The sequence below is a fragment of the Watersipora subatra genome, chromosome 8 (assembly GCF_963576615.1).
Source record: "Watersipora subatra chromosome 8, tzWatSuba1.1, whole genome shotgun sequence".
NCBI classification, from domain to species: Eukaryota; Metazoa; Bryozoa; class Gymnolaemata; order Cheilostomatida; family Watersiporidae; genus Watersipora; species Watersipora subatra.
This window is the reverse complement of record NC_088715.1, coordinates 63284556-63302067: the sequence shown is the minus strand read 5'-3', so window position 1 is coordinate 63302067 and position 17512 is coordinate 63284556. Positions and strand designations below refer to the sequence as shown.

Here is a 17512-nt window from a genome sequence, read left to right as displayed (position 1 = left end):
CTCGCCACGCGGCCTCGCGTTTTACTAAACCTGTCGAACGAGCCTTTGGAAATTTTGGCGCCTCTTCTTGCTTAGACAGGTTTTATTCAGTTTAAAAATAGTCGGAAACTACACTTTTTGTATTTAGTTAGACAGTAAAATCTTTGCTTATTCAAATGGTTTTGTACAGGTCTAAGTTCATATATTCTTTCTTTGCAAAAAAGTGAGGTATTGAAAGTGAGGTATAAATAATATACGGATTAGAGCTCAGTATGTCGATCGAGTTTGTTTGGAAACGGACGTTTCCGTTTCTGGTTTTTTGGTCACGAGACTCTGAAATTATACGGCTCTGGGCTTAGATAAGTTTTTCCTTTACGGTTCTGTTTTTCCCCCCAAGGAGTCTGGGAAATTTGATGACGCATGCGCAAATTATTTGTCGTGACTAATTCGAAGCTAGCTATACAATTCAAAACTCGAATAATTATCGGATTCGTTAGTCGTTTTCAGCAGTTGAGAAGATTCTATTTTGTAAGTTTTATCATCAGCTATTTTACTTTAAAGAAATTGGTTTACTTATTGGGAAAATGCCTCTGAGTCACTCTGAATACTCTGGGCAGACTATGATGTCGCCAGAGCCCATCATACCCCTCGACAGGAAACTGGAAATCAGTCATCTCATTCCTTAATCTCACGAAAAGACTGATGTTCTAACAATACTCAATCAAAATGATAGAATATAAACCTCAAAAATTGCCAATCTAATACTCATACAATCTTTATTTTTCAAGTATAATTCTGTAAATTTTATACCATTATAACACTGTAAAAATCTGTACAGGAACAATTACACTGTAGATTGTATTTATACACTCTCAAATATTAACCTTTCATCTTGGCCCGCAAAAGAGGGGTATTTTTCTGTTTTTGTATTATTTTTAATCAATAAAGAGCTCATCATCATACGGATCAGATTTGTTGGCTTTCGGGACTGTGGATCAGCCATGCGCCTTCCTTTATGTTGTTGTATATTTGTATCAATCAATTTTTAGTTGTTTAAAGTTTATTGGAAAAAGTTTGAGTGAAACAGGCAACGATAGATTGTTGCTGTGTCTGTTATGTGGGAATCTCAGATTTGCCAACCCAAGAGTGGGACAATGCGTAAGATTTGGTTTTGGGGCAATTGATGTATCAATGATAGTATATATGAAACTGTGGAAATTGGGGCAAAAATCTCACGCATTTCTCATGCATTTTCATTTTTCTTTGGGGCGATTGCGTGAGTCTTACGCCCAATGCGTGAGAGTTGGCAGGTATGTGTGGGATTTGGAAGGAATTACGTTATACACAATCCGAATTTACACAAATATCATTGTTTAATTTGCTTTGTCATCTGATTTTCAAATGACAACGTTTATGTTGTGCTCTTACCTTCAAGTAAGTTATCTTCTACTTCAGCATATTATCACGTATCTTTCTCCTTCTCTTTTAGTCCTCCGTTTGTTGTATAAATCAGTGTACTTACATGTATTTATGTGAAGAAGACCAAGAAGAGCGTCCGTCTTTCTTACACTTCTTTATATCTTCCCAATATTGCCTTACTACTTGATCTACTAGCTTTACCCACTAGCTTTATCCAGCTTGGTTCACTCACCGTAATTACCAAGACTGCCTTGTACTGCCTTGAGCTCAGAGACCAATATAGCCTGTGCCTAACAAATTCCTTAATACAACGTGCCTTTTCTTTTTTTGGCCACCCATCACTACCAACAAGCAGATGTAGTTAGTTACCTTGTGTTGCTCGTTACTTGACTCCGTTAGGGTAGTCTCCATCGGCTATGCCTCTGGCTTGTCTGACCCTGTGCCACTGCCAAAACGACTCTACTCATTACTGCCAGCTCTCCATTGCCAGTCTGTACTCACTTTTCTATTACACTGATTTCTGCCGCTACCAATAATTTCACTGTGACTACTGTCACTGCCAACACTACTTCCACCAACATCTCCAACACTACTTCCACCAACCCCGACTAGCCCGAAGGCTTGGTTTGGTCAGTAATGACTCCTCAACCTCATCTCCCTCTCTTCCGTCTTTACCTTGCTCTCCCCAGTAAGAGGCAGGCTCGACAGGCCTCCTGTGGGAGGTCTTCACCTGAACCGTAACCGGCTGCACACGGAATGGCACCACAGAGCTGGAAGTTGACATAGGCCCAGACCTATCTAGCTCAACCAGACCATCCACCAGTGCTGATCTGCTACCAGCAATTTTCTTCTGAACCTCCGCTAACACCTGCACAGCTACTCTGAATGCCTTGACATTTTCCAACTCCATGACTGCTGCCTTACGTTTCGCTTTTAGCCTAGCGATTTTCATAAACCTCCCTTCTCTTCCCTCTCTATCTCTGCTACCTTTCTCTCATGACCATATCTGTCTAACATTCCATTGCTGGACCCCTCAGCTAAAAAAGAGCAAACTTTTATTACAGATACTGGTTCCGCTACTTTCTTAGCACCTTCACTTACCTCATCATGACTGTGTTCTCTATCATACCCCATAGACACTTGCACTTCTTTGGTGCCTTGGGCTGTCCCCCTTGACTACCAGTTTCTACATATCCGCTACTCTTCACTTCTTTGGTTTCACAAATCTACCAATTTTGACATGTGTGGCCTTTCTTAACATCGTGCTCTCTGTCAGACTCAATTGTCAGGTTTTGCAACTTGGCATCAACTGAAACAAACTTGAGCCAGCAGTAAGGGCTCTCAACAAAAACGGCTTCACTGGCTTTTTACCTTTACACTCCATAACAGGCTCAAACTTGCTCCCGCATAACGCATTTACAACAGCAAATAATTTTAGCTGCTTCAACTCAGTTATGCCCAGAAAGTTCATTCTCAATCCTTTCACCACATAAACTTCGGTATGTATAGTCGTGTGTTTACTTTCTAAATGAACTACCACACTTCCAACCATTTTCAACACACTACCTTCAGCGTTTTCTAAAACTGTTGATGACTTCTTTAATCGTAGGTTTAACCTATTGGCTGTTGCTTCGGTTACTATTGACACTTCAGCTCCAGTATCGAACGTGAACTCAACATTTACTTCATTAACTTCTAAATTCTGCACAATTCTCTGGCCTAGTCATTGATCTTCACCATATTTATCTCTAGAGCGAGCAAATCTTGAATTTCTATCCCTGCTACTGTCACTGTACCTTCTATCATGCCTATCCATCTTTCGCTTCTCATACTGACCATCTCTCTCATACCTGTTCATACTGTTACTTCTGGGTCTCCTCCACTAATCCCTTACATCATGAACACTTTCTTTTCCCCAATACCTCTTCCTACTGCTATCTTGACTGCCATACCTTACTTCTCTACTCTTATCCCTACAATATCGGGATACGTGTCCTCGTTGCCCACAAAAAAAACATTTAATGGAAGGTCAACTCCGCATCTTATGGGCACTACGCTTGCAATGGTAGCATACTCTATCCTCACTACCTTCTATACTATTTGCTCCATATCTAGCGACATACCTTTTCCTGTTATTGTCTCTGTACTTCCTACTGTCCCAGTCCGTGTTATACTCTCGACTTTTTGCCTCATACCTCCTAACATCACGCTCATCACTACTATCCCCATAATACTTTTTACCACTCCTAGGACTACTTCTAAGAGAATATCTACTTCCTGAGTCATACCCTCTATCACCACCACTCTGGTACTGCGCGCGACTGTCGCACTCTGATACTCTTACTACCTCTTTATTAACCTCACTTTTCAAGTTGCTACCCCTACTATCTGCTCTCAAGAACCTGTCTGAATGAGTCGCCATGTAACGAGCCCTCAAGGCCTGATTCAATAATACACAGGTCAAATTGCTGTTTTTCATCAAGTCTCTACTCACTTCTCTATCTCTTAACCCGTTAACCGCCATTATAAGGGCAAACCTTATCCTATCCTGCTTATTCACTACTTCAGCATATCTGCTCAAACTCTACTCGTTGCAAGTACTCTTTATCACTTTCCCTAAGTGCTTGTCTAGCCATCAAAAACTTATGCTCCTTCACAAACATGCTCTCCTGTCTATCATAATATTCATGCGAAATCTCCACTGCCTCTTCATAAGTTGAGTTTGCACTATCTACATCAAACTCTGCACCTCTCAATACTTCTCTACCATTATGCCAATAGCTCTCAATACTTCTCTACCATTATGCCAATAGCTCTCAATAGTGGCACTAACCTAGCTCTACCTCTCATAATAGCCACTCTGTCACCATCATCAATTTCATAACCTCTCCTCTCAACTGCACTCTCAATACACAAATTCATCTCTTCTATAAATCTCTTCCACGAACCATCACCGTACTCTTCAAACACCAGCTTTGGATAACCGCTCTCCATCACGCCTCAACACAATACGTCTATTTCTCGCCACAAATTCACTCTACCCCTCTCGTACAAATCTTTGTAATTCTTACCTTCTCGGAACAATTAATAATTAATTGCACGTTTCCAACACCGACACTTCACCGCTTCGACACCTCACAGCCTCACAACTCGTCTGCACGATACTACCCTACCACACATCGCCTCACCTGCACGCCTGTGAAAGGGTCTTATCAAATGTTAAACTTACACCGAAGACAAAAGAGTATCCATAACGACAACACAAAAAAAAATTCTGAGAGTTTGTCAACTGCGCCATCTACTATATAAATGGCATTCGTTGTTTGTGTGTGTGTAATTGTGTGTCCGCCTTATAGAGTACCGTACTTTTCGGACTATTAGCCGCTACTAGGTATCTAGGGCACATTAACGGGAATCTCCGGTTAGTGCGCCTCTATACATAACCTGTTCATCGTTTTTACACAAAAATCATGTAATCTCTGGTTAGCGCACCTCTTTACGGTGCCCGTTTCTGTTTTAAACAGCAACGTTGCTGCCGTGTTAAAAAGCACCGTCCTGAGTTCTGCGGCCTATACAAAGGTGTCTAGACAGCTATACAAAGGTATTACTCATTAAATAAAATAAATTAATTAGTAGTACTTTACATGTAATTAATATTTACTGCCAACGTGTACCGAGAAGGTCATGTGAACGTTTGTTTCTTGGGCCACTGGAAAACACGCTGTTCTCACCGACTAAATTTATACAACAAAAAGGTGAGTCCTTCTCATTCAATGTTGTATTGTCTATGGATTGCCACACCTCCACTACATAAGCCTTTCACTTGCGTCCATGTACAAATTTAACTATTGGCAACTCCATCTAGAACGTTTATTTTGGTTATACATTTCATTTTGCCAACATGTTAACAAACACTGCTATGCATTGATAAACACTTGTGCATTGATAAAGCGATGTGAAGCTACAAAGCTAAAACGATCCTCTACAATGTTCTTTATTTTTACAAAACCATTACTTTCACTACCATCAGAGTCAGTGCTGTTATTGCTATTTTAATTATCTGTGTAATCACAAAAATCTGAATCGGCTATAATGTCATCAACATAAGTAGTTATTTGTTTTCTAACTCGGACACATTTAATGAACTTGCACACAAAAATCTTTGTTTTTAAGTTGAAAAATCTCAAACAAAGATTTAAAATTAAACTTTAGGCTAATTTTATAGAAAAATCTTAGGACAACACTGTCACTACCATAAAAGATAGTTGGGTATGTTATCAACGAATACTAAAATTCAGTTACTAGCAATTGCTGGTAAGTTGCAAAAATGTGTCTACAGCGATCGACCATAGAAAACGCATAAATGAGTCTACTTCAGTGAAAGGGTTAAAAACGTTGGGTTTGCCACTTTTTGTAATAGTAAACATGTTCATTTACTTTGTCACCATTTACCGCATCCGCTCCTCTGTCCAGAATCCCTGACTACACTATTTTAGGTCTTTGCCCTTCAGCTCTTTTTTCTTCCGCAGAGTTGACCTTTACATCACCAGCTTTCTGCACTCGCCAACTTGTAAGTCTTTCACAATACCATTTCTTACTATTGTATAAGCTCTATCCATGTTTTCGCTATCCTTCCAACACTTGGCCCTTTCTATAGTTTGCCGCTCTATGACTTCTTTTCTCTCGTCTCAATCTCTTTACACCTCTTATTAGCTCCTTCATTTATCTATAACACACACATGCAAAATAGGTTTAGTAATATACGCAGTTAAGATCCCAACGGGTTGCCTTCACCCTTTTGGATCTTTGCCTCATATTACCCTGTCTACCATCGTAGTTTTATTATAATTATTATCCCATACACCAGAAGTTTCAAAGCTTGTGTTTGGTCGTGGGACAAAACTTTATAGTCGATGTAATCTAGATAGAACTATAGGAATCTTTTACTGGAATGCAAAATTTGACCTTACATCAAATTACCCGGGGAAGGTAAATGGGTTTTTTATAGAACAAGCAGTAACTAGTGTTTGAAAAATATGGTTTCCATTGGGAAGTTGCCTGTTTTGTATTCTTCAAGCAATGTTATTTAAAGGATCATTTAGTTAACAATCTTAAGCTAATAGTAGCTGATTCTGTTTCTACTGTTTCTATTCAGTTTCTACAATACATAGAATTGTAAAATTACATGAGTCTAAACTGTATTTCCAACCTATTGTGAACATACAAGCATTGCACTGATTTTGCAAACTGGGCAGCATGTTTGCCATTATATAATAAAGTACAAAATTAATCTCAAATGCTCTTAAAGACACAAGCAAAGTTGTATAATCCTGTATTAATTTTAACAACTATTCATACACAGGCGTTTCACTATAAACATCAAGTTTCGTCAATGTCCTCGTTAATGTAGACAGTGCAGGTGGCTGTACTGTAGCTCCATGTTGTTTATTCACCTAAGGCTAGTTTACAAACTGATTTAGGTAGACTCAAGAGAGATGGATGAAACTGGAAGATTCTCGAATGGCTACAGCATTGATGCTCTCCCATCAAGTTCAAATATACCCAATAAGATTATAACACCGGAGGCAAACCTGCGAGGGCCAATTGAGGCAAAGGAAGAAAGTGCAACAGTTGGAGTTGTAAGGGTTTTGCTGTCTGCGTTGCTCAGTACCGTTTTCAAGTTTAAAGGCATTGAAGAGGTATCATTGTTAAAAGAGCTTTGCAACTCGATTGAAAAGGAAATTCCCAATTTAAAGATGGACATCACGGAGTTAGTTGACATGTTTTATGAAGTACAAGAAGAGAATGAGGCGATGAGTAGCGTGATCGCTACATGTCAGAAGAGACACGCCAACGGTAAGTTAGTTAACATAACTAGCTTGCTCTTTGCTTTAAGACCAGGCACCGACATCACCGACACTAAATTAGCTATAGTCTGGAAGTTAACTGTTGCAGCACACAACAGAATTGCTAAATGATGGGTCATCATGTGTCACTAGCATACTAAACTATAATCCTACACTATAAACTACAATACTAAACTGAAATGTGTTTTGTTCACAAATAGATAGACCAACGAGAATTGGTCTCAGCTGTGTGAAAACCATGTTATCCTTGTTGGATTTTCCAGTACCATAATTAAATTATTGTGAAAATAGTTGTATTGTATTATAGGTAATCAAAGATTTGTGATAGGGCTTGGGCAGCTGTTTGCATTGCTATATTTTACTCAAGGAAAAATCGTTATACGCTAACGATGAGAACAGTCAAGTACAAAAATACTTAAGTTTGTGACACAAATTACACTATAAAACTGGAGTTTTGTCAGAGTTAGTAGTCGGGCCTTCACATGGTCTAATATCAAACAACACTTAAGACCCTTGCAATTTTCTGAAAAAGTTATTTTTGGCACATAATTTGCATTTCTCATATTGTTTTATGGATGTTTTACGTTCTGTTGACAGCATTTTAGCAGCAGTTTGAATTGCATATTGGCTATGGCTACAACTACTGTTTAACCTTATAACTACACATATACTTTGTATTTGTTCAAGATTCTACCAGTCTTGAGGCTCCCACTCCAACTGCATCAACGAATGAAATGGATGTAGACCCAGTGGCAGGTCCAAGTGGCGCCGATAAGGCTGCCATCGAAAAGAGGCTGAGAGATGAACGTAAGCATTGACAACGATTTTTAGCGCAGAGTTTTAATTAGAATTGCTTTTTAGTTTCTTTAGATTTCATGCATATAGAGTGTACACATGAGTATATACAGTATATAGATGAAACAATGTACATTGTGATGAGAAATTATCAAAACAAAATTATGTTAGAAAAACCAATAAAATTATTTGATTTCAAGCTTCAGGAGACATCTCCAATCAAATTCTTCGAAATTCATGTGGACAGATGCCTGGTAGAGGGATGTACACATTGATAAGCTAAATAAGCAGATAAGATCGATCTCGAGTCTGATAAGTAGAGGTTCCAAATTTTTACCCAGAATTGTTATGAAACTAATATACAACACATTTATCAACTCTAAAATTAGTTACTGCTTGGAGACATGGGGAAATCCTCCATTTTGTTGTTTTAACAACATATTAATATCACAAAAGCGTTTAATGCACATAATCTTTGATAAACCATCTTTGACTAATTTCATCTCAGTCCCTGTTTGTTCAGCTTTTTATGTTGTCTGTTGATAAACTTTATCAGTATAAAGTTCTCTTGATAGGGCTTTTAGAATTTTATTTAAATTATTATACAGTAGAAAAAGATTCTCACTATAATACCAGATTTTTAAAATCAATCTACCATTACCAATATTTTATACTGCTTCTGGTCAAATGTCAACTTCTGTGGTACCCGCGCCATGACTAGCTGCAGTGCTACTTTACATGTGTGCATGTGGGCCTCATCAGACTTTAATATGTAGGAATTAGGCTCTCATTTATTTCTTTGTTCATTTAATCAATATTGTAACTATATCTGAATATTTGCTTAATACTATTTTTGTAGTAATTGATGAAATCAAACACATGCATGCTGAATTTACAACTTAGCTTTTCTGTCTGTACAACTGTTTTTTCTGTTTCAGGTTTGAAAGATCTAAAGCCAGAGTTAATTTGCAAAGTAAGTTTCTCAGACTTTTTGCCCAATCAATTCCCAATTTCAAGTTGAAAGCTTGATATCATCTTTTTGTGTATATTTGTCATAATATTTATTACAGGGCTTTTTCCAACAAAAATAAAGTCTTCACTCTTTGTTTTTTTTCACTTAATACTCTTTTGTCCTTTGATTGACAACTAAACTAGTACTAGATGTACTAAACTAGCACATGTTGTTAAGCATTAAGCGTGTTTAACAAATCAATTTATTCAAATCTATTAGAAACACACTGAAATAAAAAGATATAGTAAAAATATGACCATTTCGGAACCTTGGTGAAAACCCCAGACTGTATTCTCATACCCCAATGATTTTTCCTCAGAAATAATCAGTTAACTTGTGGATATTACGAGGAGTAGGCCTATTAATTCTCAGAAATAATCAGTTAACTTGTGGATATTACGAGGAGTATTAATTCTCAGAAATAATCAGTTAACTTGTGGATATTACGAGGAGTATTAATTCTCAGAAATAATCAGTTAACTTGTGGATATTACGAGGAGTAGGCCTATTAATTCTCAGAAATAATCAGTTAACTTGTGGATATTACGAGGAGTATTAATTCTCAGAAATAATCAGTTAACTTGTGGATATTACGAGGAGTATTAATTCTCAGAAATAATCAGTTAACTTGTGGATATTACGAGGAGTAGGCCTATTAATTCTCAGAAATAATCAGTTAACTTGTGGATATTACGAGGAGTATTAATTCTCAGAAATAATCAGTTAACTTGTGGATATTACGAGGAGTATTAATTCTCAGAAATAATCAGTTAACTTGTGGATATTACGAAGAGTAGCTAAAGTACTCAAAAGGATTTTGAAAGTATAAAATAATTTCAAAAGCTTGACATCGCTTCTTCTCTTCAGATGAGTAAACAGACTCACAATGAAACATCATCAACTGACTAAGCTAAAACGTTAAGCTGAAGAACAAAACCGCAGGTTACTGTGGAATAATACTGGCTATATGCAGATAGAATGATTGTAATTTGTATGCAATTGCACATTCATAAGTCATTCATGAATATAAAACAGATGCAATAATCAAATAAATCATGTCAAGTCCCAGGATTTTCCTCGAACTAGCGCTTGTCCAACATTCATACAAACATTCGATATTGCTAAGATTGGATCAATGTTGTTGACCTTGACCAAGGTTGATTTAGTCTAATTGGAGAATTTTACAAGTTGCTTTGACAAAATCCTAAAAAGATTTATCCTTGTTTCTAAACAAATGCTGAGTATAGCAATCAAGAAGTCATTAAAATACTACAAGGTTTAAACACTGAAGATGTTCCACCAACCGACTTGTAAAACTTTTTAAACAATAAAGAAAACACTTTTATTTATTTATTTCAGTATAGTTGTGTCTAAAATATTTTTTGTCTGTTTACCCTAGTTTTTTACCAAACATAATGTAGCTTATTCTGATTGTTGTATTGAGCAAGACGAAGAAAAACATTGTCGGAAGTTTGGCGTATGGGTATGAGACAGGGGATTCTTTCTTTTGCAGGTTTGTTTTGACAACCAAGTCGCTGTCACATTTGTTCCTTGTGGACATCTGGTAACATGCGTCTCTTGCACAGCGGCGTTGTTTGAATGTCCAGTTTGTCGAGCGCACATCCGTGGTACGATACGAACCCATCTGTAAACTCGGATGACGTGTAAGAAAATGCTAAAGATGGGGCTTGCTTGAAACTACTATTTTATCTTGTCTCAAATACCAACTTTTGAAAATCTGGTGGAAATGTTGAAGACATAAGATGGTTTTGTTTAAAAACATCTTGAAATTGTAAGTTGTTAGGGAACACGTTATTCTAAATTCTTATCTAACCACTATATGGCTTCTACTAGCAACCAATTTATTCCCCTTGATTGATATATGGACAGTTATCAGTGTATGTTTTTACACATGTTCAACAATAAAAATTAATTGAAACTTGGCATATAAACATCGGAATGCTCCTGTAGAATTCTGTTTTGATTTTCAATATTGCTGGTTCATTCAAGTTGATGATAGCTAGTGCATCCATAACTCAAGTGAATACGTAAGATAAGATTATAAACATTATTTTCAACCAAGCAGGTCCTTAGTATTTTCTTACACGCCATCCGTGGGAAGGGTACAGTCACGGCTAACAAACAATATGTCATATATATACATTTGCTTTACAGCTATACATTACACTGCTTTATTATTATCAATATATTATTTAGCATGGTTGTATGCTGCTTTTGCTGTGTGATTTCATCAAGTAGAATAAAATAAAAATTACGTTATACCACCTATAAGCAGCATTTGTTTATTTTGCTAAACATTCGGACCCTCATGACTTGATTACTAATTTTATGCAGACAAGGAACCGTTATTGTTCTATCATGTTATACTATCATACATTACAACATGAACTCTGTTTGATGGCAAAATGCTTAAAAAGATATCATCTTCTTACTATCAGGTATTACAATATTTATTCTATGTATTGATGGTGAAATAGCAAAAAAAAGACCATCGCCATAGTGCCATGTATTAAAATAATAATAACTCTATGAATAGATGGTGAAATACTGACAAAAACCATCACCATAGTATCATGCATTACAATAATAACTCTGAGTTGATGGTGAAATGCTGAAAAAACCATCACTATTGCACCATTTGTTACAATAATAACTCTATGAGTTGATGATGAAATACTGAAGAAAAAAGCCATCAAAAATATCGATCAATCTACAATATATCGATCAATCTACAATATATCGATCAATCTACAATATAATGATGAATCTACAATATATCGATCAATCTACAATATAATGATGAATCTACAATATATCGATCAATCTACAATATATCGATCAATCTACAATATATCGATCAATCTACAATATAATGATGAATCTACAATATATCGACCAATCTACAATATAATGATGAATCTACAATATAATGATGAATCTACAATATATCGATCAATCTACAATATAATGATGAATCTACAATATATCGATCAATCTACAATATAATGATCAATCTACAATATAATGATGAATCTACAATATAATGATGAATCTACAATATAATGATGAATCTACAATATAATGATGAATCTACAATATATCGATCAATCTACAATATATTGATCAATCTACAATATAATGATGAATCTACAATATATCGATCAATCTACAATATATCGATCAATCTACAATATATCGATCAATCTACAATATAATGATGAATCTACAATATATCGATCAATCTGCAATATAATGATGAATCTACAATATAATGATGAATCTACAATATAATGATGACTCTACAATATAATGATGAATCTACAATATAATGATGAATCTACAATTTAATGATGAATCTACAATATATCGATCAATCTACAATATATTGATCAATCTACAATATAATGATGAATCTACAATATATCGATCAATCTACAATATATCGATCAATCTACAATATAATGATGAATCTACAATATATCGATCAATCTACAACATATCGATCAATCTACAATATATCGATCAATCTACAATATAATGATGAATCTACAATATATCGATCAATCTACAATATATGGTTAAGGCAGGAAAAAATTTAAGCCTTCAGCCGAACAGCTATTAAAAATTTAAATAAACTAAGTGTTGATATGTTAACAATGAAAGTAACCGTAGTAACAACATTGTATTGTTTTTAGCCGTATTTGAATGATTTCAATACAATATTAAAATATCTGTATTTTACCACCGATATTTCACAAAAGCCTAACCACTCTTCCAAAACCTTGCAAACAAAATTTTAATGTGGATGCACACACAAAATAGTTGGCATGAGTTGCAAGCAATGCAGTACAGAAGGTAAAAAAGTTAAATTGTCAAAAATATATCTATTTAAAGAATATATATTATGAAAGAGATTTTCTAAAATATCACAGATATCACACATATAATATGCATAAGATCTTTAGACCTAGGTTTCTTTGCACAATAAATCCTCGAGTTAATGGTTACTGATATTGCAGAAACTTATTTAACACTGTTATAGCCTTCCTGATGGACTCTTGAAAAATGCTTTCTTTGTTTCTACAGCTTTTTCTCCTGCTTTCGGCTCTGTCCATTATGGTGACCTTCACTGTTCGCTAGAGGTCACCTTTGCAAATGGTATTTTGTGACCTTTTGCTCGTATGATTTGGCGCAGGAGCAATTGAGGCTGGATATCAGCCTGAACACCACTAATGGTCCTTGAGTGACTTGAACTTTCACTTTACTAATTATAAGCCAGCGCCCTAACCGCTGAGCTAAGGCTAACCTAACCGCTGAGCTAAGGCTGCTTCTTATTTTGCTTTTGTTTGTTGGTTTCTTTAAGAAAATAATGCCAGAACTTTTCATAAATTTTACACTGGCTGTAAATCTATAAAAATATTTTTGTCATTTTCAAATCATGCGTTTTACAACTGATCGTTTCCTCGTTTATATAATTTGAAAGTTGAATACAGTTAATAAGGCTCCAACTACCAGGCAAGTTAGCTTCCTAAAAGTTTCCTATGGTTTTCCTACTGTAAAAAATTTCTCAAATGTGTTGAGGAATGTTGACGCAATTTGAGTATTGCATAATCAGTGTGTAATGGTTTTATAATTCTTCAAAGAAGGGATGAAAAAAAACAAAGCAAATGGCTCAACTTAATCCCTTCCTTGGGAATATCCTCCAAACCACTGCCTAAGATGTTATACTAGCTTCTATCAGTTATGGTGGATCAAGACCATGTGATCTGTTTCAGTCTCCCAAGTTTTATCTACTAGATAGTACCTGGCAGTCTGGTGTACTGTGAGAGACTGTCACGCATGCCAATAAACACCGATAATAAGTATAGGCACACTGTTCAGACTAGATGACTGAACTTTAATATCTTGGTGGATGATGCAGGTGTTAGTCTGCCATGCTCAATGAGGTATGAAGTGGTTACTTACTCTACCGATGAACCTTTGGTAGAGTAACTGAATTTTTGACGCATTTAAAAAAACAGCAAATTGAAATGATGTCAACTCCATCAATCGCACTACCTTGTAATAGTTTTTATTGCGTGCCTGATAATGTAAGGCAAGGTCATGCAGAACTTAATAGTGTTCTTTTCCATCTTGTTGAGTTACCAATATCTGCCTGGAGTATGTCAAAGTGAGTAAATGTCGAAAGGGTAGAGGTGTGAGGGCGAGTGTGAGTAAATGTCAAAAGGGTAGAGGTGTGAGGGCAAGTGTGAGTTTGTATTGGCAAGTAAGAGTAAATGGGGAGAGTTACAATCAGTGGTTTATGCATTCATGTACATATGATTTGTCACATTATAACTTATCTACATATACTGTATATGGTATTACTAGGCGAAGAGCGGTTAGGAATGGCCTAATGGTTTATTGAACGAGCTATTTCTCTTGTGTGTTACTTAGCTATAATTGGGATGACTACTAGCAACTGATGTGCTTTCCAATGATTATGGAAATTAGGTTAGGAAAATTTCCATGACTCATGGAAAAACCAGTTTGGCAATTCTATCGCAACGTTATAGTAACCATACACTACTATTGTATGCAGAACAAACAGGCTCCTTGTGAATAACAATGCTGTTTACAAATGATCGCTTTCAATGATAAACTATTGTCGGAAATTTGAATAATAATAACAACAGTAGGAGACGTGCTGTTTGTGCCCGGTGTCATGGCGAGCTACTCCTTGGACATATTAGTATCTTCAATATAAAAACCACGCTGATATTTCTATGAAGTTATGAGCAAAGATGGAAAGAACATAGACGAAGACAAAGTCTCGAAGTTGAAGTTAGAAACTCGCATACATGAGTAGTGATCATGGTATGAGTATTGGCTAAGGCACGGCTGTAAATTCTCGTCCATTTTCCATGAGCCAAGGTAGTGAACTGATTTGATGAACAGAATAACCAAGTTAATGAAAGCTAAAACAAAGAATATATGAGTGTAGCTTAGTTACATGGAAAAGATATACACAATACATAAGAACAGCTGATCACTCATCTATTGTTGATATTTATGAAGAAATAACAGTTTAATTTTAACATGCTCATTCAGGTGGTGCAATGCAGTTTAACCCACTCAAGAATAGGAGTTTTTCTGAATTAGTTTAGATTACAAGGTCAATGGATACTAATAAGTATTGGTCCAACCAAGAGGCTTGGACTTGAGGAGCTTACGTTACCAATAAGCAGGTACATAGAAAGCTGCTGGCGTCTATGTGTGCCGTCACTTTTACTCCTTTAGGGTTGTTGGCAAGAAGTTCAAAATATCATCTTCTGATTGGTTTGCTTTTTCTTCTAGCAAGTTGATTGGCCAGCCTGGCTGAACAACAAAACTTTTTAACGCGTTTATAAAGGAAGATTAAATATTGTTAATCACATTTTAAAGTAAAACCATTTAATGGACCCTCCATCAATCGCACAGCATTTAATTGTGTGCTTTTAGCCATTTTTTATTGTTTAGCTAGGCCCCTCTCAATAACTTGAATGTCCAAAAAGTTCGATGCAAAATACATCATAAGGTGTTCGATACAAAATGCCCGATCTCCAAACATTTTATGTTTCTTTTTATATTACCACTCTGAAGCGTGGTTGTCAGATATGTAGTTCTCCTGTTGTTCTTCTATCTATGAAGCTACAAATGGTATATTTCTGTAATCAAAAATACATTCTAACAACTCACTAAAGGCAATTTAGGAGAATGTGATCTCATTTCTGGTAAAGCCTGGGCTTACACTGCAGCTCCTATTGCTATACAATGTGCACTGTAGTGTGGCAGTTTGTAGTTCTGAGAATAAGGAGCTAGTAGTGTGCCTGGTCATCCTTTCTTCTAGCTCAAAAAAAGGACTGGTAAGGAGCAGGTAATCATCTCCTCCAACTCTAAAGAACAGAGAGTGGTGAGGGCTAATTATCCTTTCCTCCAGTTAATAAGTTCTTTATTCACATTTATCTCTTATATATATATAAAAAAATATATATATATATATATTTATATATATATATATATAATATACATCGTTGCATGAACAAGTTTTACGTTAGTGACTCACTTAGTGTTTTTATAGTTGAGTGCAAAGTAATTGTGGTTGTATTTAGTTGGTAAGAAAGTGTTGCTTGCCTTAAATTAAATGGTAGTAACCTGCTATGTCGATGTTATATTTGGCAGGCGCATTGCCACGAATTTATTTCTTATGTTTTTTTATAGTTCATACTCGCATATAATTACTCTTATATATTTTGTATATTGCGTCTGTTGTTATTATGTGTTTTATTTGCATATAATTACTTTTATATATATATATATATATATTTTACATGTTGTGTCTGTCTTTATTATGTGTCTTATCGCTAATACATGTACTTTGTTAGTTCGGCCGTAATTAAGCCAACGTGTTAGCGACTCTATAAATCATTTATTCTTCTACGGTTTCCTACCTGGTTCCATTATGCGGACCGGGGAAAATATATGTACGGTATATGGGAGTGCTCTCTAGGAGAGCAGAGTAGTCGCAGTTCCACAACTAATTTCCTTCGGAATAAAACAAACGAAAAACCATACTCACTTCTCTTACAATTTATGCAACATTTATTACTATCTAAATCATGCCTTAGGAAAGACCTGCAAAATCCTTTACAATATATTAAACAATACAAAAGAACCACATCATGATCATTACCTCGGTTGCATTTTATTTGAAGATTAATTGGCTCAACGGAGTTAATCGTGTATTTGCATTGGTCGCGTTAATCGTTTAATTAACGCGATCATTGTGCAGCTCTAATATATATATATATATATATATATATATATATATATATATATATATATATATATATATATATATATAGTTGTTGTATATTGTTGGCAACCTAGTTGTTTCATGGCAGGAAATCAACTCTCATTGGTAACGGGATTTGTGTCCCTTACCTAAGCTCTGAGCTGCACTGATGAGGCTTCAATAGCCAAAACAGTACTGTCTGTAGCATGAGTATATATATACAGTCAAACATGGATAACTCGGCCACGGATAGCTCGAAAACATGGTTAATTCGAACGGTTTCTTTGGTCCGTTCCCACGTAATGGTAAATTGCTATAGATAACTCGAACTTTACATTGATAATTCGAACAGTTTTTGTGCCAAAGGAACCAACTTAAAACAAATCGAAGTTGGTTTTAATCCGAAGGAATTTACATTAGTCCCGGAGCTACGACTACTCTGCCTTCCTAGCGAGGAAAGCGCTCTCTATATGTGTATAGTGTATTTATATTTCCCCCGTACCGTATAATGGAACTGATTTAGAAACCGTATAAAACCTGATTAATGGGGTCGCTAACGCGTCGGCTAAGTTACGGCCAAACTAAAAACGTTAAAAAGTATTAGCG

At 35.8% G+C, this 17512-nt stretch overlaps 1 protein-coding gene across 1 annotated transcript; it reads left to right on the top strand.

The window, feature by feature from the left end:
- Positions 1 to 374: 374 nt before the first annotated feature.
- Positions 375 to 11364, top strand: LOC137401570 (inhibitor of apoptosis protein-like). Its single transcript, XM_068087999.1, has 5 exons — positions 375 to 507; positions 6879 to 7254; positions 7953 to 8072; positions 8999 to 9033; positions 10586 to 11364. The coding sequence occupies exons 1-5, from the start codon at positions 400 to 402 to the stop codon at positions 10721 to 10723; spliced, it is 777 nt and encodes a 258-aa protein (XP_067944100.1). The 5' UTR covers positions 375 to 399; the 3' UTR covers positions 10724 to 11364.
- Positions 11365 to 17512: the final 6148 nt, after the last annotated feature.

Bases quoted from the DNA above. Each gene is read 5' to 3' on its own strand.
- LOC137401570 (XM_068087999.1), top strand. From the start codon at position 400: ATGCGCAAATTATTTGTCGTGACTAATTCGAAGCTAGCTATACAATTC. The intron at 7,255-7,952 runs GTAAGTTAGTTA...TATTTGTTCAAG, and splicing joins TCAGAAGAGACACGCCAACG to ATTCTACCAGTCTTGAGGCT. The intron at 8,073-8,998 runs GTAAGCATTGAC...TTTCTGTTTCAG, and splicing joins AAAGAGGCTGAGAGATGAAC to GTTTGAAAGATCTAAAGCCA.